Source organism: Aulonocara stuartgranti (genome assembly GCF_965226115.1).
Source record: "Aulonocara stuartgranti genome assembly, chromosome: 16".
Classification (NCBI taxonomy): Eukaryota; Metazoa; Chordata; class Actinopteri; order Cichliformes; family Cichlidae; genus Aulonocara; species Aulonocara stuartgranti.
The window spans coordinates 22,876,455-22,902,199 of record NC_138952.1 but is presented as its reverse complement, the minus strand read 5'-3'; the positions used below and the strand labels follow the sequence as shown (position 1 = coordinate 22,902,199).

The 25,745-nt window shown below is 41.0% G+C and overlaps 1 protein-coding gene across 2 annotated transcripts in view; it reads left to right on the top strand.

Annotated features, from left to right (window-relative positions):
- Positions 1 to 7,850: 7,850 nt before the first annotated feature.
- Positions 7,851 to 25,745, top strand: part of abi3bpa (ABI family, member 3 (NESH) binding protein a) — a 44,290-nt gene continuing 26,395 nt past the window's right edge. Inside the window, exon 1 of one of the 2 annotated variants that reach the window (XM_082508033.1) lies at positions 7,851 to 7,881. In XM_082508033.1, coding sequence (XP_082364159.1) covers positions 7,866 to 7,881 — 16 coding nt within the window. In that variant the 5' untranslated portion in view covers positions 7,851 to 7,865. Of the gene's footprint in view, positions 7,882 to 8,640; positions 8,693 to 25,745 lie in introns of those variants that run through there. The other variant, XM_082508031.1, reaches the window with a different exon arrangement.

Sequence of the window (25,745 nt, the reverse complement as noted above, 5' to 3'; positions counted from 1 at the left end):
AAGATAGGATTGGCAGGCTAATTTCATCGTGTCCAAAGATGGATGTGCTTATTAGTGGGGTAACTGTCCCTTGTTTGGTGGATACTGGGTCCATGGTTTCCACCATCACAGAAAGTTTCTTTTTGGCACATTTTGCCCCTTGGGGACAAGAACGCCTTCAGTCATGTCATTGGCTACAGCTTCGGGCTGCCAATGGGCTTGCCATCCCTTACATTGGCTATTTGGAGCTCAGTGTACTCCTGTGTGGCAAGGAAATGCCCTCTTGTGGAATCCTTATAGTGAAGGACCCTCCTGGGGCTACGCCCTCTGTCCCTGGCATCTTAGGAATGAACGTAATCCGCCGCTGTTATCAAGAACTGTTTGGGGCTTTCGGTGGCTCCTTGTTTCATTCTCCTTCTGTGTCACAGGCACCGAGACCAGTTTTGGAGGCCTTACATCAGTGTCACCAGTCTGCAGCCCAAGCCCCAGAGGACCCTGTCGGTACCGTTAAGGTACAGGGCCCGCGGGCCGTGCGGATACCTGGTGGTGTTATGCAGCTGGTGGCCACTACTTGTTCTCAGCAGTTGTCAGGTCAGGCTGTGCTTTTTGAACCTTCGGAGTCCGGGTTGCCAGTTGGGTTGCTGGCCTCTCCATGTTTGGTTCAGGTGGATAAGGGCGTTGCCTACATCCCAGTCACCAATGTAGGGACAGCGGAAGCTGTTCTCCACCCGCGGACCCGTTTGGGAGTGATAAGCAAAGCTACTGTTGTTAGCCTCCCTGCCGGTGTTAGCGAGGAACACTCTTTTCCCGTTACCGTTTCCTCCCATACAACCAGCAGCCCTGCTCAAGAGATGGTGGATACGATTGACCTGTCTGCTCTCGCTGAGTCAGAGCAACACGAGGTACGGTTACTTTTGCGGAAGTACCGCTCTGTTTTCTCCACTTATGAGGGAGACTTGGGCTGCACAAACCTCATTTCGCACGACATACCGCTACTCGATGACGCACCTGTCCGGCAGAGGTACAGGCGAATTCCTCCTTCTGATTATGAGGCTGTCAGGGCTCATATCAACCAGCTACTGGAGGCCCAGGTAATTAGGGAAAGTAGCAGCCCTTATGCCTCTCCCATCGTGTTGGTCCGCAAGAAGGATGGAAGCCTCCGGCTGTGCGTTGACTATCGTTTGCTGAATAGCAAAACAAGGAAGGACGCCTTCCCCTTACCTCGCATCGAGGAAAGTCTGGATGCCCTAGCTGGCGCACGCTGGTTTTCTACCATCGACCTGGCCAGCGGGTACAACCAGGTGCCAGTTTCTGAGCAGGATAAGCCCAAGACCGCTTTTTGCACGCCGTTTGGCCTGTTCGAGTGGAATCGTATGCCATTCGGGCTGTGCAATGCTCCTGGTACCTTTCAGCGCCTAATGCAGAGGATGTTCGGGGATCAGCAGTGCCAGTCATTACTGCTGTACCTAGACGACATCATTGTGTTCTCCTCGTCTGTCTCTCAGCACCTGCAACGGCTAGAGATGGTGATGGCAAGGCTGCAGCAACAGGGGCTCAAGGCTAAGTTAGAAAAGTGTGCCTTTTTCCAGCAGAAGGTTAACTACTTGGGCCATGTAATCTCCTGTGAGGGTGTCTCGACCGATCCAGCCAAGGTTGACGCAGTAGCCAAATGGCAGTGTCCTCGTTCCGTGTCAGAGTTGCGATCCTTTTTGGGTTTCGCCAGCTATTACCGGCGCTTTGTGGAGGGGTTTGCCGCATTGGCGGCTCCCCTGCATCAAGTGGTGGCTAAATCGGCTGGCACAAAGACAAAGAAGGGCTCGGGACAGAGTTTGAGTGCTATTTGGACCCCTCAGTGTGAGGAGAGCTTTGAGGCCCTGAAAGCAAAGCTTGTGTCTGCACCTGTGCTAGCATATGCTGACTTTACGCGCCCATTTATCTTGGAGATTGACGCCAGCCACAGTGGTTTAGGTGCAGTTCTCTCCCAAGATGTAGAAGGTGTCGTTAGGCCAGTGGCTTATGCTAGTCGAGGTCTTCGGCCACATGAGCGCAATATGGACAATTACAGCTCCATGAAGCTGGAGTTTCTTGCACTCAAGTGGGCCATGGCCGAGAAGTTCCGGGAGTACCTGCTGGGGCAGAAGTGTGTGGTTTACACCGATAACAATCCACTCAGTTACCTCTCTTCAGCTAAGCTGGGTGCCACCGAGCAGAGGTGGGCCTCCCAGCTGGCGGCATTCGATTTTGAGATCAAGTATCGCTCAGGCCGCAGTAACAGGAATGCTGATGCTCTCTCTCGACAGTATGAGACGAGCTCCAGCTTGGCCGAGGGTGTGTTGCCTGGGACTTGTGTCCCGACTTCACTTCGGCAGGCTCAGTGTCCAGCCGTTTTGCCCTCCGTTACTCAGTTGGAGATTGGGGCCTTTCCATCTCACTCCCTGGAGGATATTCGTGCTTTGCAGGAGGCTGACCCCCTCCTCAAGGATTTCTTGGTACACTGGAGGAGGCACACCCTGCCCTCTTCGGAGGAAAGGAATCAGCTCCCCAAACCAGTCATGGTTCTGCTGCGTCAGTGGGATCGTCTGGTGGAGAAGGATGGCATCCTTTATCGCCGTATTTTGCGTCCAGGTGGAGGTGAGGAAGCCCTCCAACTTGTTCTCCCAGAGGCTCTGAAGCCTGAGACCTTGAGGCAGCTGCACCAGGACCATGGGCACCAAGGTATTGAGCGCACCACTGAACTGGTCAGGCAGCGTTGCTATTGGCCCGGGATGTCCTCTGACATCAAGCAATGGGTTCAGCGTTGTGAACGCTGTCAGGTCGCAAAGGACTCAGGGTTGGGGCCTCATAGTTATATGGGTCACCTGTTGGCGTCTAGGCCAAATGAAATCCTGGCCATAGACTTCACGGTGTTGGAACCTTCCCGTAGTGGAGTTGAAAACGTTTTGGTTATGACTGACGTTTTTAGCAAATACACTGTTGCAGTCCCTACTCGGGACCAGCGGGCCTCTACTGTGGCCCAGGCCCTGTTAACAGAGTGGTTTTTTAAGTTTGGCGTTCCAAGCCGCCTCCACTCTGACCAGGGTAGAAATTTTGAGAGTTTGGTGATGCAACAGTTATGCGAATTGTATCGGGTAGCCAAGTCCCGTACAACCCCTTACCACCCAGCGGGTAATGGGCAGTGCGAACGGTTTAACCGAACCCTCCATAACCTCCTCCGGACTCTGCCATCATCTCAGAAACGCGACTGGGCTGCATGCTTACCGCATGTGCTCTTTTGCTATAATAGCACGCCACATCAGGGCACCGGAGAGTCACCGTTTCTCTTGATGTTTGGCAGGGATCCTAGGCTGCCTATTGATTTCCTTCTAGGCCGCGTTCAGGACCCAGTGCCTGGAGAGGTACAGGACTGGGTGGCCGAGCACCAAGCCAGGTTAATGGTGGCTTTTGAGGGAGCTCGGGCACGGTTGTCGCTGGCCGCTGACCGCCGTAAGGAACGGCATGACCAGAGAGTCCACCCTGTTCCTTTAAAGGTCGGTCAGCTGGTGTATCTTCGAGATCATAGCACCCGGGGCCGGCACAAGATCCAGGACCTTTGGAGCTCTGTGGTCTATCAGGTGTTGAGGGCACCCCAAGAGAACGGGGCTGTTTATACCATTGCCCCCGTGGGAGACTTGGAGAAGGTTCGACATGTCCATCGTGACATGTTAAAGGCACAGGTCAGCCTAGGGCCACCTACACCTGGTCCACCGGTTCCACCCCCACCTGTACCCGCTGACTCAGAGCAGACCTCTCTGAGTGACGACGAGTTGTGGCTCCTTGTCCCTGAGGTACCCTCACACCCTGTCGCACCTGTGGTGTCACTTCCCGATGCCTCTAGAGTTCCATCGGTGGAGCTCAGGTCTACTCCCAGTGTGATTGTAGCACCCTCGACCTCTGCTCCCCCAGGTTCTTCCTCAGGCTCTGTTGAACAGTCTGAGGTGAGTGGGCCACATTTGCGGAGAACAGCACGTTCAACAGCTGGTCATCACTCAAATGTTTATCACTTGCCACGTCCTGTTGAATCTGCGTCAGTTGCTAATGCTCAGCTTGCCATATTCAGGCCATGGTGTTAGGTTCCTTGAGTTATTGTCGGGGCGCCAATACAAAAAAGGGGGGTAGATGTAGCCAGATGGGCTACTCGCCTTCCGTTGTTTTTCTTCTCTCATTCTCTCTCTCTCTCGCTCGCTCTACCACCCTCGCTCTCTTTCCACTGCACTCGCTCCTTGTATCAGGTGATCGGGTTAATTGGGAACCCACCTGCACATTGATTGCAGGGTGGCGCTAGCCTGTATAAAGCTAAGCCGATGTCTTGTTGGATTAATTCCTCCCGAGCTTCTGGTACGATACAGCAGTAAATGCTGGCGTACTGCGACGGATTGATCAGCAAGAGCCGATTATACGACAGCTACAGCGCAGCAGTCTGTTTAATTCTGCCATTGCGGAGAGAGGTGTTCGTGGTATCTCCACCAATGAGAGTATAGTGCCTCCGGTCCTGGGGGTTCACTGCTGTACTCACCTCTCCATGGTAAATTGTCCAACCTAAATTGGAAGAGTGGACTGCCTTCTCAGTTGCTGTTGTGAACTCCTCCTTGGTGGAGTCTGCTGTCTTGTCTCGTTTTGTCTTATCTTGTTTTTATTAAGTAGGCTTACCTTTTTTTGGGTTCGCCTGGTGTTCTATTTTACCCTGGACTGTTGCTCGTACCCACACTTCTGTGATCGGGCTGAAGTGATTCTCTGCCCGAGTGTCGTGCTGGGACTCTAAATCGCCTGGGTGGCCGGTCTCAGCCGGTGGGGAGCCAGACCGGCCTACGCCTGAGAATAATTATTACCAGCACGAGTGGTAGTTTGACCCGTGGGGAATAAGCCTTTCCTGTGTGTGTGTGTGTGTGTGTGTGTGTGTGAGATTTCTTTTATTAAAGTTATTAACGTGTGTTTTAGTCTTTTTATGATTTGTAGCGAGCCTGACGCTCAGTGTCCTTTTATTCTTTTAACATACTTTTCTGTGTTTTATTTCAGTGAAGGAGGACGAGCCAGTGGCCCTGGGACCTCAGGTGGTGGGTCGTTTTCACACTTTCTTTTGTACAGCACTGGGTGGTCTGCAGTGATTCTTTTGGTGTGATTTTCTTTTGGTTCCACGGCTGCTGGTAAGTCCAAGTTCCACGATTGTTTATTTTTACTGTAGGACACTGTCAATAATGACGCTACATCTTGACTTTTAATATTTTATTTATAAAATATTATTTATAATATTTTATTTATCTCTATAAATAAAACTGTTTTAATATTGGAAGCCAACCTGCCTCAGTGTGCATCCTTGAATCTGTGCGGTCTTCTTTTATTCCTTTTATTTATTTTTCTTAAATATATTTCCTGGGGGTGTAATTCCCCTAGGTGGCGTTGTTAAGTTTATTTATTTTGTGCATAACCCCGCCGACCACTTGGTCACACTTAGACTGCTGCCCTCATGACCCAGCCTAGGATAAGTGGCAGAAAGTGGATCAGTGGATGAATGTCTGTCCTGAGTATAGTTTATCTGTGAGAAAACTGTGTTTAAAATTAAAGTCAAACAATGATCAAAGCCAAAGCTGAGCCTCTGTTTGCTGTAACAGATTTTTAACGTTGACTACTCACGCAAAACCATCGAGAGCCAAATTTATTTCAGGGTCAAATGGGTTCATTAATTCCATTCACTTCTTCTCTTTTTAAAACCATTATTTCTGAAAGGATAAAGTTTCTCCCTATAGTTTATTATCAGTATTTTCTTTTTTTTTTCACATTGAGTTCTTATTCACGTCCACCAAAAGTGCATAAGGAATTAATCTTTTATTGGCCAGTGTTACAATGAACAATAGTTATAGAAAGCAGATCTCTTTGTTTTTGTATAGGCACCTAACACTTAAAATTATGAATTTATTCTTAGTCTGAAAAACTGAACTATATTCATTATTAGAAAACTGCACTCACACTCCTTTACTACTGTGTGTTCTTACTCTGAACACAAAATAAGCATGCATGTCACATTACAGTCAGTTTTTAGTGTTTCGTGCTTCTTTTGTTCTAGACATGCATAGACCAGCCAATCATGGTTCTTTACTAGGCACTTTCCACTATTTGTAATTGCCATATTCCCTCGATCTGTACCATGAGGCATGGTTGCAAAAGTGAAAAATAGTTCAAAAAAAGAAAAAGTTGTGCTGATGTGTTTTTCAGTTACCTGGACACCTCTGTTTGCTTCCTAGCAAGAACTGTGGTCAAGACTTGTTCTTTTAATGAAAAAATTAGGAAATGACTGATGGCTGATGGTTGGAACAGTCCTGACATATTAAGTTCACTAATCAACAAATTGGTGATAACATCAGTGTTTCTAATACCACAAACCTCAGAACAAAAACCTGTGTATTACAAAATGAATCCTTTTGCCAGGAGTATTTGGAAAGTGAATTCTTGGGAAGAAATGGTTTGACAGGAAGTTACTTCACATAATTAGCCCTGCATATAGATATAAAGTGAGCTCTTGAGTGTCTCCTAGTCAGACGTTACCTCTAGATAAAACCAAGCTGGCTGTTTTTCCTCTGTTTCCAGTTGTTATGCTAAGCTAAGGTAGCTGAGTGCAGGCTCTGTCTTAATAAATAAGAGCAGAGGCATTAAGGAAGACATGCGATCTCACTTACGGAGCGCTTCAGAGGGGAGGTGAAGGAAAGCAGATTCTGTACCACTGCTCTGTTTCAGACCCTTAGTTTTTTTTCTTGGCCCTTCTGTTAAGGTACGTCATATCATATCTGGGGTCAAGAGTGATAATGTTTTAGATACATTGTGCTTTGTGGAGGAAACCATAGCTTACCTACAAATCTAACACATAAAAACACATTCTGGGCTCAACAGGAGGGGATGTTTTACATTAGCAGTGATTACAATAACCGTTTGAAAGAGTATCATGGTTCATGTAGCTTTTTCCTCACAGATCTGCTTTTCCCTCTAACTTTTGCCCTTTTTTCTGCCTCCTGTAATTGCCCAAGTCTCTTTTGTCTTTTATTGTCTACACCCCCTTGTGAAAAAGGACATGATAAAAGGATGTGATAAAGGCATGGTGGCTTGGTGGCACATAAAGTGTCTGCAGAATATATCTGATCTTAACCTTAGACAATTTAACCTTAAGCGAGGCAGAATTACTTTCAGGTGTGTTTTAACAGATGTTCAACTGTCATAACAATTAGATACCATTCATCTGCTTTAACAGTACATGTTAACGTCCAGGCTGAGGGTTTTGCATTTAAAAAAAAATAAAATAAAGTCTCTCCACTGAAGTTGACACATTGTGGTTTTACTGGGGATTATGTGTCTGATTGGGTTTTGGTTGAGTGCACTGACTTCCTGCTGGCTTGGTAGATAACCAGGAGAAGTGCCAGAACATAACACATAATTAAACAGAAGCCAGCACGTGGTTTATGTGGTGGATTATGTTTTTAAAAAAATATTGTGTCTTTTATTATTTCACACAGATTTAGATTTTGGTAGGAAGTCAGGGAGTGGTGTATGTATATATTTTTATTTGTGCTGTACATGCTTTCTTGAATAAATTATCAAATAATTAAATTAAAGTTTCTTTTTTGCTTTTATTTTAACAGCTTCACTGTCTTGGACTGCAGCGGATGACGTTAGGGCGGCTTTCCAGCTCTCAGCACATCTCCAGAGAAGAAGATGAACGACTGCTGCCTCCAGCTGCTGTCCAAGGCAGCTGAGTTGGAGTGCATCTGATGGTGGGATGAGATGCTCTCTGGGGAAGCAGCTGATTTTAAGGATATGAACAACAACAACATAGCCAGCGAGGCAGCCAGTAGGGAAAGCACAAGATGAGAAGGGCCAGGGGTAAGCGACTGAACATTCAAAATTCGAGTGAAAGGATAGAAAACAAGTAAATCGGCGACAAATACCATTGTTCGCTGACATATTAAAATGAAAAATCTAATATTGATCCACAATATACATGGGTGGTCAATACTATAGATGCATGGCCTACTGAAATAAGAGAAAAACTGAAAAAATATTGATGGATTTTACTAGCATCATAGAAATCAAATCATTCTTGTTTATTCCAAATCAGCAGTAACTGGAATGATGCGCCATCAGAAATGAGAGTTGAAGCGTCTTCATATCTTACTAAGAGTTAAAAAAAGCTTGAATGTATAATAAGTACCTGAAGCTAATACACATTTTTATTTGATATGATACATGTGCTGTTATGCGGAATGAATAAAGGCATATATTTCTATTTTCTCTGCTCGGTTTAGGAAGTGATGAGCTCTTTGGCCAACTGCTGATCTTAGCAGTGCTAAAAAATCTTTTTGCTGTCTGGCCAATATTAAGAGTTGTTTGTGACAGACATATTGAAACCAGATGATCCTGTGCCCAAATACATTTTCCAAGTCTTCAACCAATGTGTGTGTGTGTGTGTGTGTGAAATCAAGACATTGCAGCTTGCACACCAACCTGTCAGCTGGAGATAAACAACTCACTTGTGTGATGTATCATGTATAATGTAACACAATATATTTATGTGTGCGACCTCTTCGTGTCCTCATTGTCCTTCATTCACTGATTGTTGAAGGATCTTTCTCTATGGTCTGTTGACACTGCGAGGTCATGGATCCATCTACTGGGAATACAGTGCAAACTTACTGTAAGTAATTGCGTCTGTGTGTGTGTGCGTACATATGTTTGCATGTGTCTGGATATGCTGTGTGCGTAGTCGGCCAGGTGGATTAAAGAATGTTATGAAAAATGTAAGAGACCTGCGAGAGAGAGAAGGGCCAGCTGGGGTGATTGTGGAACTTGGAAGCAGAGACACTTTTTCCAGTCTGCACATTAATCGCCTGCTTACAATTAGACCTAGATGTATTTGCTCTTCTATTCTTCTGTGTGTTCAGAAACTACTAACCATACTAACTCAAAGAATTAAACTTTTATATTAAGTCATTTAGCGACATACCAGGCAAGTACCAGGTTGGAGCCCCTTTTGCCTTTAAAACTGCCTTAATTATTCATGGTACAGATTCAACAAGGTGCTGGAAACATTCCTCACAGATTTTGGTCCATATTGATGTAATAGCATCAGACAGTTGCTGCAGATTCATCAGCTGCACATCCGTGATGTGAATCTCCTGTTCCATTAAATCAGTACAGTGACCTCACTGTCATTGTCAACTACTAAATGTACTTTTAGACAGACAATGGACATATTCGGTTTAAAATTGTTTATTCTCTGAAACTTTTCACAGAGACTTTAATATTTTATTTACTAGGACAAAATGCATGCTGCAAATGTAGTTTAAGAATATTCCAAAGCTGAGTTCACTAAAATAGCTCTGTACTCTGACTCTTTAACTTGTGAAAAGAAGTAGGGAAATTTCAGTTGACGGTAAAGCTGTCATAAAATTTGTCTGGTTCTCTTTTAGCTGCTTCACTCCTTTTTACCTCTCAGCCCTAAATAGCCGGTGGGTGGCGTGGACCCACTTTGTAAATGCGACAACTGGAAAAAGAGGTGACGTTAGGAGCTTCAATTTTTTAAAATTTATTTATGTATTTTTTATTAACCTGTCCTGTCCTGCTTTGTTGTTCGAAACATATTTTCTTTCCCAAGAGGAACACCGAAGACTTTCTGTAGCCTCCTCGTTATTGAAATAAAAAAAGTAAAGGGTGAGAAAAAAGAATGGGGGTGGGGGAAAAAGTCGAGGATGAAGTAAACAGACACACTGGGTCTCCAACTGCTGCTTCTGTAACAAAGTAAACTAAGATGATACACAGAGGTACACTAACAAATATGCAATTTTGCTGTGTGTGTGTGTGTGTGTGTGTGTGTGTGTGTGTGTGTGTGTGTGTGTGTGTGTGTGTGTGTGTGTGTGTGTGTGTGTGTGTGTGTGTGTGTGTGAAAGAGCGAAAGAGGAATCCCTCAAACTTCAAATTGATAATTTAGGTGTATCTACCAAAAATCTGGGACGAGTTTGAATCTCATTGATCTCGACTTATTAAAGGTCAGACGTTAAGTTTGCTGAAAATCTTGTGAATGCGATAACTCAAGAAGGAAGTCACCTAGGATTTTGAAATTGCTACCATAGGTGTGTCTGCAAGGGGCTGAGGGGTAACATGTATGTTTTACCCTTATGTCCTGCTTGCTACCACACTAGAGACTCTCGCAGTGAGCTGAAATGAAACAGATGTCTACACATTAAGAGAATAAAAGGTCCGTGGTTCCTTACTTTTGTGAGGGACAGGATATTACCTGAACATTTTAGACTGAAATCTATCACTTTTACTTTCTAATTTTATTTTACTTTTCATTTTTCCTACAGTTATTGTTTATTTGCATTTCTAATGTGCTGATTCAAATTAGTGAAAAAATGGCCCCATAAACATAATTTTCTTCTGACAGCTGGATCAAAATCATGAGCCACCCCACAACTGGAACCATTTACTGTACATTCTTTCCTTTGTCAAATGTCCTATTTTCACACACAACACATTTTCCACATGACTATCAACGGCACTAAGACTAATTCAGATACGATGAGACGCGTTCTGTTTAACGTTTAAACATCTGTTGCTAGTCTAACTTAGATTTAGATTTACTGAAGCGTTATGTTTAGACCTCTAAGTGACAGAACAGATAATAAAAGTAAGACTTTTGTGTTGTCTATTGTTATTGTTTATATCATATATTATGCTCTCTGATTTTGAAGATAATCACTATATATTTTCTAAAAAAATGTGCGCTTTCAGTGTGTGGTGGCCTAAAAAATAGTGGTTGAATGTGCATGGATTTTTTTTTTTTAATTTAAGGTTTTAAATGTTATTGGAAAGAGTTAAACGTCAGAACCAGGTCTAGAGTTCATCCCAATGGTCTGGCAAATGCTCTAGCAGGTACTACCTGAGGCTGGCTGTTTCAAATCCTTTTTTCAGTGGCTGGAAACTATTTTAATGGGAAACACAGGGATGAATAAAAAAAAGAGTTAAGAGCTAGAATTCTCCTCTTCTCCAGGCCCAATTAGATGTTGGCCTGTTTCTGTCAGAAATCTTTCAGCAGTTTTTCAGGGAAGCATACTTTATGACACCGGCACCACATCTCTCGAGTACAGTCCCCTGAGAGAGCGGGAAAGAAAAAGGTTTAAAGAAATTCACAGTTCAGTTTTCACATATGTTACAGATGACCTGCCAGTCATATTATCCCGTTTGGTAATGAAGTGAAATATTGTGTAGAACTTGCTCCTGGTAAATTGCTGGATAATGTCCTCATTTGTATCAAATTAAACACAATCAAGCATTAGCATGGTTGTTACAGACCTGGATCTGAATGCTGCCATGGAGAATATCTCCCACATGCTGCACATGCTGTCAGGTTGTCTGCAGTTCATTGCAATCTACTGTACTTCACTTTACGTAGGGGCCTTTCTGGTGTGTATTTATTCACAGTTCGTTTTGCTGGATACAGTTGTTCATTTTTAGGTGATGTTAGGGTTTGTGCCAGAACTCTCTAATGGTTTTCACTTGTGTTTTTTACAGCAGAAAGTTTTTCTCAAAGGCAAGTGCAAGGACATATGGGAATCTAAATGTTAAAGCTCACTGATTTAGAAGTGCTCATTTAATTTATCCTTATGCTTTAACCTTTATGGATGTTTGATATGGTTTTCAGTGTTTGTGTGACTGAGAATAATGTTTATGTTTCTGTGGCAGGAACATAGACTAAATGGACTGGAATTTTATAGTGCTTTTCTACTATTAGTGACATTCAAAATTTCACACTGTACTTTACAAAAGTCAGTATCTGGTATGACTTCCCTTATTCTTCAACACAATCTCTCTTAGGGAAGTGTTCTTACAATTTCTTTAAGTAGTCTTCAGGAATAGTTCTCGAGACGTCTTGAAGGAGATTCAAAGATGGATGTTTCTGCCTTTTGTTCTGTTCTCTATCAAGATGATCCCACAGTGCTTCAACAATGTTGAGGTCTTGGTTCTGGGGATGCCAATCCATAACCGATGGTGTTCCATTATGTTTATCTATCTTTCTACACTCTCATTGTCATCCTGAAAAATGAAGCCTTTGCCAATCAGATGATTTCCAGATGGGTGAAGTCTGATGGTTCTGCATCCATACCATCAGTTTTGGACAAGATCTCTAGCATCACTAACTGAAATGCATTACCTCCATCACGTTTTATAGATGGCTGTAGACGCTCATTGTTGTACCTTTCTTCTGACCTCCTTCATTCATATTGATGACAATTTCACCCAAAAGTTCAAATTTTGATCCATAAGACCTATTGCTGCTGATTTTCATTCCAGTTCTTGCGTAATTTGGCGTTCTTCATCTTTTTCTCACTGTTTCCCTTTAGAATAGCTTCTTGACAGCCACCCTTCCACTGAGACCATGTGTGATGAGTATTCAGTGATCAGCAGATAGTAGATCCAATGAAGGTCCAGCTGTATCTCCAAGGTCCCATGTCAAGTCCTTGCTGATTTTTTTGTCCTATTTCCCAAGGACAGGGCTTTTAGATACTGTTCGTCTGTTGTAGATAGTTTTGCCACTTCTTCCTTTGTCCTCCTTTTGTCCAGCTTCCCCAGTTTTTTAAGGACACACTGCACACCCAACTTTTTGACTAAAAGCTCTTGTTTTATCTAAGGAATTGTTCAATTATTACTAAAGAAATGGGAATAAATGAATTCAGTGAATGTGCTGCTAGTAACAAAGTGCCTAAAAATACAATTTAAAAATGTTGAGTTGTCTGCTGTAAGTAGACAGAACACTGGTTCATCTCTTGAGTTAGGTGCCTTTTCTATGAATGATTCATAGGTCTGTGTTGGTTTATCCTGTCTTTCTCCTCTCACCCCAAACCAGTCACAGCAGATGTCCCCCCAAAACCAAGTGCTCTCTCATTTAGGGGTTTTTTTTTTTTTTTTTTGATGGTCGAGGTTTTCCTCTGAAAATGATCAGGTTCAGAGACTTGACTGAAAATGAGTGAAAAACTACCCAATGACCAAAGAAAACCTCTTCAGAAAAACCAGAGAAATTGTGAACATGTTTTAAAAAATTATATGAAAGTCTGGAAGTTTTGGAAGAAAAATAACAAATAAACGAGGCATCTCCGTGTTTCCTGTTTTATTTTGAAAGAGTCTGTTCTTTGTTCACTGCATCTAGTTTACTCTCCCCTGTGTTGTCATTATGTTTCATTGTAGTCAGCTGTATCCCCATGTGTCTCCACTTTCCCTGATCACCTCATGTGTGTATTTAGTCCTCAGCCTTGCTGTGTTCAGTGTCGCGTCGTCTGTGTTCTCACCCACCATGTTTGTATTCATAGTTTTCTGTGGCATCATAGTACCAGTTTCCCAGTTTAGTTATAGTTTAGTTTCGTCACTGTGCTTCTGCCTTGTTTGACCTCCATGTCATCAGCCAAAATAAAGGCTCGCTTTTCGTTTGAACTCAGTTTCGTGTCTTCGCCTGTGTCTGCACCTGAGTCCTCCACACACTTTCCACTCGGTCTGCCACTGTGGATCGTGACAATACTTCAGTTTTAATTACATGTTAAACATATTTTCAAATGCCAAATCTCTTTTCTTTTATATAAGAGTATGCTTTATAATCCTCCCCTTCAGAGCAGAAAACTGACACTGTGAGTCAATGTGAATTTTTTACCATTGGAGAAGATTGAAAACATAGTAAACAACACAGACCACTGGCTCATGAGTTTCTCTCTGGCAATTTAAGGATATCCCTCTTCACCAGGAATTCTGCTTCAAGCAACAACTTTGCTTTACTGGCCCATCTTCAGCTGTCTCTTAGATTCACTTCAGATGCTGCTCCTGAGGAAAAACAGAGTGTTTTACTTAGATGCACCACTCTGTACTGATTGGGTTCATCATGGCCAGACCTCTGTCTGCTATGTGTTCTAAACAGTTTAAAGAAGTTGTCCTAATCTGATAGTGTTCACCAAAACTGTGAGGAAAAGCTAATGTGATCATAGAAAGTGGCTATAATTAATATTCTTTATGATAAACAAATGATAATGCTGCTTTTTGATTATTGGGTGTACATAGGAAAGCGTTTTCACTTTCTCTTGCATGGTCATGTGTGACTGTGGTTTTTATCTTTATAAAGGTTTCTGGACAAGAATGTGTAGATTATGTAGGTGAAGGCCAAGATTTTTAAAACAGAAACAAGAAGCTTAGCCTGTTTAGCCTGCCAATAGTACTCTGACTGCTCTCGCGTTTGAGCAAGCTTTGGTAATATGCAGGTAAAAGGTTTATGTAATGTGCAAAAGTGGGCTTGCATTTGCTAAAATCTAATCATAAAAGCTTTGGTTGTCATTAGACAACCTACCCAGCAATTCATGTTTTCTTCTGCTTATCTTTTCCAGGGTTGGGGTGGGAGCTCAGCTTGTAGGGCGAGAGTTGGGGTAATCTTTGGACAAGTCTGCCGCAGGGCTCATTGGAAACCCGCAGCACAGAATTGCCTGAAATCTGTCGCACTTGGTTTAAATATCTGCTGGCTAAACTGGAAGTCCTGGCATCAGATAATAGATGATAGATTTTCTAGACTCAGGTATTGCAACTTGATATTTTGCTTCATTAGTTTTTCAGGGTGTACTTAGATGATCGTTTTCTGTGTATCTTTTGTGTATTATATTATTTCACTTCCTCACAACTGATCACTTTTGGGGACAAGATATGGTGCTCTGATTGGCTGATATTTTTCTCTGTGAGTTAACTGCTGTACAGACTTTCTGGCTAATTCTGACCTTTTGCAATTGCAGTTTCACTTTAGTTGTGTGATTACGTTTCCAATGTGCTCACCTTATATATAATGACGGCCATTAAGTCGTCATTATATATAAGGACAAAGCTGTACATCTAAATTTCGAGAAACGGAGCATGCCAGTTTGAAGTTAGCCTCAATACTATGACTAAAATGCATTTTTGTGTTTCATTTTTGTTGCCTCACATTTGGTAATATTAACATCCACAGACGTTTTTACAAGGTTGGCATTTACTGTTGATTGGCTGATTAAGAAGCAGTAATGTTTTTTCCCGTCTCACTCTTCCGTGGTGATTGGGACCAGAAGACTTGTTTTTCAGTCCAAGATTGCCCATTCCGCCCTCACAGCTGCAGAGTTGACAATGACTGAACTGGGAACATTTTTTCAGGTGGAAACATAAAAATAAACTTAGGTCTTATCTATCATGTGACCTCTTGTTTCTTTATTTCTTTCAAATATACAATTCATGTTTCCCATCTGCCACATGGACAGCCTAAACAAGGGCAGTTAGAATAAACTGTGGGAAAAGAGTTTGAAAAGAGAAAACTGGACTTTCAGATCTGATTGTTTTCCTTCATATTCCATGCATTCCAAGACAAAATATGCCTTTGCCTTTGTTTCAACCTGGGCACAGAATCAGTTTTGTCTATTAACTATTGTTTTCTGTGGCTTAAACAATCCAATTCTTTCTATCTTTCTCTCTTCCTTTCCCTCGATCTATCATTCTGTGAATAAATTATAACCTTAACCCTGCCAGTGAACGATGCCGTAACCAGCACTGCTCCTGCGCCAACCCTCAACCCTTTGACATGAAGACAAATGGATTAAACCCTACAGGGACACCTGTGGTAAGTTATATGCATCTCCTGTGAGGTTGAACAAGTACTACTGTGTATCCATTTAGTGTGTCTTACTTCATCATCTGCCGTATGTTGATTTACTCTGGGTTGTATCCAGCTAAATTCCTTATTGGAAGAGCCTCTCTTATTTTTCTGCTTTGCAGTCCAGACAGTTTAGCAGATAAATGGACAGAAAAATGGAAAGAGGGTGCATTTGGTTGTTTGTTTTTTTCCTTAAGGTGTCACAGGCTTTAGTGTAAACTGTGGTTTTCATGTTCTGTTCAGCAATGATTTGATGATGTGGTGTGGAGTGGATAATTATTTTCCACTTCCCCAACCAAAGGCATTTGCTAAAGCTTCCCTTAGTTTGATCCTGTGATTTATTTCTCCTAACTCAAAGCAGCAAAAACAGCACAGAGACAAAAGACGGCTTTAGTATAGTCTTATCACCAAACCCGGAAAAAAAAACTTACTTCAGTTAGAAATTATGTCTCCTTCATCCTTCTCTTTTAAAATTTTTATATATTTTTTATTTGTATTTTGTATCTGTTTCTCTGGTGGCTGAAGCTCTTTTTAGTTCTTTTTTCCCCCCTTTTCCTTTTGATGGCAAGTGAGAGGCTGTAAAATATTTCAAGGTGTCTCCTAACACCGATCATGGTGATGATGTGACTTTGTGATCAAAAAGAACCATTAAAGAACCATTATAACAAAGTCTGCAGAAAGAAAACAATTTCCTGGTTGAGATAGTGGATGCTGAGGATGTTTGAGTCTCTGGCAAAGGTTATCACACAGTGGAGGTCATAAGGATGAAGTGACAATGACACAAGTTTAATCTAAGTTAAATACTTTCACAAATGTAAAGATGGCGTTTTATCAAAGAAATGTCAAACCTAATCCAAGTTTAACATAATAAGATTAAATCATAAGGACAATATACTCAACTCAATATACTCAAGTGCTGAGCCAAGCTAAAAGGCCACCTCATCTCAGCAAACATTTTTTGTAAGCTTTATTGTATAGATGCATAGGTCTTTGCTGAATCTTTGCAGTAGAAACCCCTGAAACAATAAAAATGAAGTATTTTCAGTTAGAAAAACAACAGCTGAGCAGTTAAAGAACAATGGCTGACAAAGCAACCCGGCCATGTTTAATTTACCCAAAATTCAAAGCAAATTTGTTTTGTGAAACATAATCAAATACATCTGAATTGAGACGTCTGTTTGAACTCTTCACATTTGTTCTAAGCCACAGTCTCATCTTTGTGAAATTTATGACTATTTGCAACACAAAAATGCAGTGTTAACTTTCACAAACAATGAAAGATGCAATGAAGCTGTGCAGCCGTGTACTGTGTATAAACACATCTAAACAGTTTATTTGTTGATTTCTGAAGGCCTTCTGTTATTGCTCCACTGTGTGCACACCGACCTACTCTGCAGGACTTGTGTATTGTACAGGACCCTCATAGCCCGCCAATGTTCCACCATAAAACATTATTTCATCATGTGTCTTAACTTTAAAACAAAATGTGATGCTGGATTTTTACTCAAAAGATGGCAGAGCTGAGTAGTTTTCAGTGTTCAGTTCCAAAGCCTGAAAATGATTTTTACCATCGTGCACATCTGTTTTGTGATTTTTAAGTCATTTATGTTTTACATAAAGTACAACAATTGTCAAAGATGCATCTTGTATGTATAAGTGGGTTGTATTTAAAATTTGGATGGTTAAGAACTGGTGGGGTGATGGAGAACGTCTTGTTATAACACATCTCACTGACTTAAGTTGGATTTTTGTTAATGCATAATTATTACTGTTATATATACAAAGGACAATGTGTTTGTTACTGTCTGCTCTAGTCCCTGATAACTATTAGGAAAATACACTTATTTACAAATCAAGATCAGTACTGTACCACATATGTGCCACATATCGAACACACAGGTTAATGAAAGTAGCTTTGCTTAGCACAAAAACAGCATGCTAGCACCAGCAGCTATGATGATCCAAATTATCCTGGAAAAACCATCACCTGTAAGTGAAAGATTTTTGAGAGAAGTCATTATACTCAATGTCTAATGTGATGCCCTACAGAAGATTGAAATTGCTTTGTAGCATCTCATATTGAAATATGATAACTATTTTTTAAAGCTGTAGAGTGATTAGAAAATTTGCTGAAATTGTTGGTCACCGTTGACCATGCTACAGTTGCGTACTGATATTGACTTATCTTGGAAAGCTCTACAGTCATGGCCAAAAGGCAGGTACATCAGTGCCAAAATTAAATTTCATTTATTTGCTAACAAAAGTTTTTGAAACATAAAAAAATCCTCACAAATGTTCTTCATTATATCACAGAAATATGTTTAAAAAAACCCAAAACAAATAAAAACGAAAGCAGCAAAATGCACAAAAGGGAAACTTTCTGTCACTGTAAGTTGATTTTCAAAGTACAGCTACAGTCAGGGCCATGACTGTGTCTGTTATATAAATATATTCAATATAGGATTGTTGGGGAGAACAATGAAATTGAATTTACATTAACTATAATTCTGTTAAAGTGTTGTTTTGCTTTTTGCCGTGTTTAAATTTAGTCGAAGTCGTCTTGCACTTTTAATGTAATGCATCTTCACCCTATTTAAGACTGCTCAAAGAATGCCCTTTTCTCACTTACAGGTGCTTCCTTCAAAGTTATAAATAAATAAACACATACATCATAAAGTAATTGTGATGTGGGATTACGAAATTTCTAGATGCTCTGGTACTTTGCAGGCAGTGGGCAGGAGCTATGAACGTAACACTAAGGTAACATTTGCTTATTGAATGATAAACAGTTTACATTTCAGGCGATAGGAAGCATTATTAGCGCTTATTTCATTTTCTTCAATAAATTTCTTCTGCTTTTCATAACAAATCCTGAAACAATTCACATTGTTCCATCATTAATTATGTGAAACCAATAAAATCAATAATGGTCTTTTATGTAGTTGAACCCCTTTACATGCAAATACTGATTATAACATTTGAGAGTTAAGCGATTACACAGTGTCCGTAGTGTCTTTAAATGAAAAGAAACTATTTGTATGGAGGTCACTGTTGATTGTTGGGAGCGAAAAAACTGTGCAGTAGCGGAGTAGAGAGTGTGTAAAAAGTCAGACTTTTCTGATGCCGACATGTGTGTGTTTGTGATTCTGTGTCAGAGCCAGATTCTCTCTTTAAGACTGTGGATTTTTCTAGTATCCTATCTGCTGTCAGCTCTAAGCTGCAGGCCTGATCCTCCCATGTAATGTGGTTATTTATCTTTCAGATGGAGGATCCATCCTGACAAGCTCTCTCACATACATAAAATACGTGCATGCCTGCACACACACACACAAGCAAAGGCACACAAAATGAGAACCACATTGAGCTTTTGATCGCTCTCTTCTGCTCTCTGAGACAAATTTAAAAGTGGATGAATTATGTCTCTTTCTTTTCTCTGTCCTCTAGTTCCTCTAAATCCTTTTGCTTCATCATCTACATCGCTGCTGTCCCCCTTGGCTTTCCAGAAGAAGAAAAAAAGATTTGCTAATTGCCACATGGCAGTTGGCAGCTACTCTTCCTGTCTGTCAAAAATCATAATGCGGCTGTGCGTCTCATTTTCAAAAATGGAATTTTTAGTCAGTCTGCAGTATAAATGTGAACATTTTAAACATACCACACAAAAACCCTCCTCGTAGATTTCTTTTTATAACTTTAAAAATCTTTTGCAGATGTAGAAGGATGTGTGTTTGCATTTCATCTCTTATGCTGTTTGTTGGTTTACGTCACTTTTTAACATTGAATAGCACAATATTGTTAACAGTCCCTCGTTTCCTATGCATAGACTACACTTTGATGGGCAATACAAATATATTAATTAAACTAATCCTGAGGAAAACACTGCAGCCTCATGGCAGTGGGCATGCAGTACAATATGGTGATTTTTACACATGAAAAAGATATTTGTGTGCACACTGTGGGTGTGTGCGTGAAACTTCAGATGGTTATCCCATAGATTTTTCCGCTTTGCTGTAGAATGCAGAGCCCATTTATTTGCCTGGAAAAGTGGACTTCATGCACGACCGCACATCCTGACTGGCACATAATAAGTTTACAAAAATGTAACAAGGTCCGCAGTTGGAGAGGTTCGATAAAAGTATCATTATAGATTTCATATTATAGCAACTTGGTGAGACAGTGATGACAGAAATATCTGATCTTTGTGGGGTGGCAAGAAGTGGAGTCATCTGGAAGAATGAGCGTGTCCTTTAATGTGTGCAGTATTTTCATCCTTGAAATGCTCTGACCTGGTATGGGAGTCTGTAACTTAATAAGCCATTCTACTCATGGCATCAACAGGTTGGAAAAAGTGAGTGGAAAAAAAAAAATCTAAATTCTTGTCTTATTCCATACTCAAAATCACAACCAGTCCAAGCGAGGAAGCTTGCACACACTTGACTGAGCTGTGAAAGACCTACTCTTGGCCACGGCAGCAAACATTTTCCGACCGCCTGCACCTACTGGAGGCACAGAACTCGTGGAGGGTGCACAAAAAAGTCAAGATTTTGAAATTTTAATGTGTCACTTTGATATTGGGAAGAATTTGGTGAGGACTTCTGTGAGTGGTTTTCCACCAGTTTAAATGTGATCTGTTTTCATGGAGTATGGTGACCAATGTCCTGTGGATAAGAAATTTGAATTTTTTTCCCAAGTGTAATCAAGCTTGTGTAAACTGACAGACAAAAACTGATCTTTGCTTTGTACAACTGCTGTTTTGTTTTCTTTTTTTGCACCCATTACTGATACAGGTTTTCCAGCTGTGTGGCGCATGTTGGCAGATCTGTTGATGATGTGCTGAAAAGCCGTAAAATGAAAGAAAGAAGTGACGAATCTGTGATGACAAAAGCAGCAAGGGGACAGTGTGACTTAGTTGAGAAAGGAATGTGGAATAAAAGGCACCAAAATAAGAAAAAAGGGCTGCACAGTGGCTCATGACAGTGTGCGGTAGAGAAAATGTCTGATTTTATTTTTTCCTCACCACAAAAATAATTCAGGAACCACAGGGATCCTCTGAACCCGGAGTATTTATTACTGCTGGAAATGGTAAATGGGCTGGTTCTTCTCATACATGCACTTTTTTTCTGCAGTCAAAATCTTTCTATCTCAATGTTTTGGTAGCAGCTCAGGGTTATAATGACATTCATAATTATTACAGAGTAATTATGAACATCAACTAAATAAGTTAAGAACTTAAACATATAACCACCTCCTTCAAAACAATGTTGTAACATACATCCGTGTAATTTGGGGGTCTTGTACAAGCCCTCATATTTTAAGTCTCATGTTTTACACACCAGGATTAAATCCTTCTTCCACTTAGTGCTATTTTGGCCAGCTGTGCCATTTAACTTCAGTATTTAATTTGAAATAACCTCAAATTTACGGCACAAAAGTCAAGTTAAAAAATAATGAATAAATATTAAGCTACAATACATTTCCCAACCTTTTGGAGCCACGGCAAATATTTCACAGTAGAAAAATCGCACGGCACACCACCAAACAAAAATGTCACAAAAAGCCTATTGATAATTTTTCCCCACGCACCAGGTATTTGTCCACAGTATACCTTTTTTGCTTTCTTCTGACCACTACTCATGCTAGGGCCTTTATCTGGGTCGGAATTTTCTCCAGGACCCAGGTCAGACTGACCAGTTTTGTCTTTTCAAATAGTTTTCTATTGCTATTACACTCTGCATCCTCAGCATGACTATTGTGTAGTTGCTTCTTCCTCTTTTTCTGTTTTATTGGCAACCCATTTAATTAGAGCAGGTAGTTGTACTGCCCTCTAGTGGAAGAGAATGTAATTGTTCTGCCCATTACTCACGCTGATCGCTTAGATTACTAATCAGGTGGAACCAGATAATCTTCCACGGCACAGGGGTTGGGAAACACTGGGAAGAAAGGCTACTCTGTTACGTTTATTGAGATCAACAGCAGACTTTAAGAGTTTCAGAGTCAATAAGTATATGAAAATGACTTGGCTCTGTAACATGTTTTACAGCATCATGTACTGTAGGTCGCAACGAGTGACAGTCTTGTTAGAATTCATCTTTTTATGGAGGAGTGTGACTGCTTTTTTTCATTAGAGCATTGGTTGCAAAGCTAACAAACATAACTGTTTTTATATGTGCAAAACATTTCTTCAGAAATACTAACTGCAGGATTTGGCAGGCAGCAGTAGCGATGCATTACTGCAAATCAACAGTTTAAAATAAGAAGATGCAAATTGGGAAATGTAGGGAATTATGATGCCAAGTGGTTGAACTCAGGAGGAATAGAGCTAGGATTTTTCTTTTTTTGTGAGTCTACTGTAAAATCTGATGCTCTGAACCATTTATCTTTTATTTAGTTAACAGCTGTTTTCACTCTGAATCACTGCTGCTTAGTGTTTCAATAAAAAGTTGTAACAGAACAGCTCAGAACATCTACCCCGCGTAGTGTAATTCGTACTGTGAGCCCTGAAAGTGAAAGTCCATTTCTATTGTTGTTTGTGCTGTAAACTGTTTCAAGAATGCCGCACAAAAATTAGTTCCATCCAGCAAAATGCGCTCTGCCAAAGGGTTTACATACAAATATTGTTTATAAGCTTTGAATGTAATGTTCATTCTGTTTCATTGCAACTCTTGAAAATATGAATTAGGTCAGTTGTTGACCACATATATTTCCTCTAGTGATAGAAACCAGACTGCATTCAACAAGGCAAGTGGGATGATGGAAACCAAAGAAATTGGTGGTGTTGCAAGGCAGTGAGAACATTGGGTAAAAAGTTGGAAAAAAAAAAGGCTCTTTTTTGGATAAGATATTTATGAGAGGTGTGAAAAGAAAACTGAGGAAATATAAGCGTATAAGAATAAAAGTTGTTGTTGGTTGTGGTGGGGGTAAAGATGATGTAAATGGTGTAAATGCTTTAACTGAAGTATTGTACTCTTTGAGGTACTTGCATTTTTCTATTTACATTTCTTGATGTTTTTACTTTGACTCCATGACCCGAGAAACAGGGACTGTTTTGTAAGGCCACAATAATACGCTGTTCAATATTAATTTTACCTCTTTTTAAGCTTATTGCTGCAATGCTTCACAACAGTCCCAGTTTCTCATTTGGACTCTTGGGAAAATGATTTATCTATGCCTGCTTTAGAGGGAATTATTATTCCCTTTTTACTCTATTACATTTATTTGACAGCTATAATTGCTAGGTATTTGTTGAAGCTGGGGCTGCACTGACCTTATGCTGTGCCTTGCAAGCAGTTGTGTTTGCCGTGACCATTTTAACTGGAAGGATTACCGCCAGTCAAACAGAAGAAGAACCCAAAACTGCACTTTGCTGGAAAAAAAAAGCTGTTCCAAGACTGGACAGACCTGCTGCAGACAGAGTGGAACTAACCTTATTTTGTTGATTTGGTATTAGTACAAGCAAAAGCATGGCTCGATATCAAAAACAATCACACTCACTTAGAAAAACAATCTAAGCTTGTCAGTGACAAAAAAAGCACATTGACTTTGATGCATACAGTTGCCTGTGGGATTAACTCACAGCTGTTTTGCAGTTGCTGGTTATAGCGCTCATTGTTGGACAACATCCAGACATTTGTCCATGTAAATAAGCTGCATACAAAAGGGTAGAAAATAAAATATGTGATTTTTCTGGTTATGTAATGGAGGTAATGCACTTTTGGATGTGGATGTATATTAACCAGAGTATTTTTATACCCCACCGTACTCAGAGTAGTGGCAATACACTCCCGAGCTGCTTTTTTGGTTATGTTAGTTTGCTCAGTAGTTGCCTGGCTGTTGTTTTTTTCCCATATTTGGTCCGTGGATATTCCTGTATGAACCCGCATTTACGCTGGCATTGTAAAAGGGAAAATGGCAAAGCTTTCATATTAACTTGATTTGTGGGTTTTAGATCAGAGGGGCCCAAGTTAGAAATCAAATTCTTTTGACCTGCTTAAGAAAGTTTCTTTTAATGCTCTTTTATGAATCAATCAATAATTTATTTGGTCTTTATCTGTCATGTTTCCATTCATCCCACAGAAAAGAAGTTTAAGGAAACTGGTTACACCCAGTCTTCATAACTTTTTAAAAAATTTTCACTAGTAGCCTATGATTCATTTTTGGTTTAATGGATTCTGACGTGATGAAGGCCAAAGCTATCTGTTCAGGGACTTCCACAGAAGAAACACCTCCTCTGGTAAGCAATAGCATTTCCCGTCTCGTGTAATGACATGTGGGATGGGATGGAGTGCAGTGTATTGGAGGGTGGAGATGTTTAAATACACACGCACATAAACACGCATGTGCTAGCAGATGTGTGAGCCTTGCACAAACAGTCTGTGTCTGTGTCTGTCTGTGAGGGCCGATATTCTTGGCTGACCAGAAATACGACGGGCTCAAGGAAACGCAGTCGAGCATGCACACAAACAGATGCAAAAACGAAACGCTGTGACTGTAAAGAGTGGTGATTTCAAAGAAAGCCCATGATGCAACGCTGTCACCATGTGTTAGTGATGCACAGGAAAATCATGTCCAAATGTATGACACATGGTTGCCAAAGGCAGTTGCTTTTTTTTTTTTTTTTTTTTTTTTCAGCTGGTCTGTGCTGCACGTGACTTGCAAAGAATGTATTTATAGAAAGGATGATGGCGTTGTTTCCAGCAAATGTAAAAGCCTTATTCTGTACGCTCACAACTTGTCGAATTTGGATGCACATTACGTCAACTTGTAGAGACTTAAGTGTGTGTATGTGTGACTAAGTGACATATTGGGGATTTAACTGGAACACACTCAGGCTGTGGAGACCTGCTGCTTGTAATCCCACATTTATTTTCACATTTAAACCAGTGTGGAACTTTTGTCTCCCCCTTCTGGTAGTGAGAGTATTTACACTAACACTGTCAACACATGACAAACTAAAGCCACACGCATGGTAATCCCTGTTTGGCCTATTTGTTGATTGGGTTTCTTGGTTTGATGGTAACCATTCTGCTGAATGCTGTGTTTCAATGTAACTAAAGCATTTTTTATGGGTTAAAGCTATATGGCTGTATGGCTAGCCATATAGCTTAGCCATGGGTAATTAACACCGCCTAAAAAAAATCATTGGCTACCCTCTGCCACCCCTTGGAGGCTGCTTCCAACCACTTTACGCTCCGTTGTGTGTTTTTTCTTGTTTTGTATATATTCCTCTTGTCTGTCTGTCTGTTTAACATTTGGCATGGTGCACCCATAATTTCATTGTACATGTACAATGGTAATAAAGGGCTTTTCTTCTATTCCTCTTCTTCTATTCCTAAGTCAGGTAGTAGCCTACTTCCATTGTGGTTCATCTCTTGAACTCCACTCATGCAAACCACCCATTGCTGCATGTTAATGGCAACTCTGGTACTCTGTAACATACAGATAGATGTGTAAGTAAGTAAGTAAGTAAACTTTATTTATATAGCACCTTTCACAGACATATGTCACAAAGTGCTTTACAAGGTAAAAACATAATACAGTCATAAAATACACCATGAAAACCCTGGTCTAATTAAAAGCTTTTTGAAATAAAAATGTCTTTAGCTGCTTTTTGAAGGTCTCCACTGAGTCCAAACCCCGTAGAAATAGGGGAAGTGCATTCCACAATCTGGGTGCAACAGCTTGGAAAGATCGGTCCCCTCGGGTTTTAAAGCGAGTGTGGGGGACCACGAAAAGGTTTTGGTTTGCTGACCTCAGGTTACGAGTGGAGGTGTGTGTATGAATCAGATCAGCAATGTAGGGAGGTGCCTGTCTCTGTAATGCTCTAAAAGTTAAAACTAGAATTTTAAAATGGAACCTGAATCTGATTGGTAGCCAGTGCAGCGACTTTAAAACAGGGGTCATATGAGCACCCTTGTTCGAGGGGGTCAGTAGCCTCGCTGCAGAGTTTTGAACAACCTTTAGGCGGGCTAGCCCTTTCATGTTTAGACAAGTAAACAGGCTGTTACAGTAGTCAAGTCTTGTAGAGATAAAAGCATGTATTATCATCTCGAGT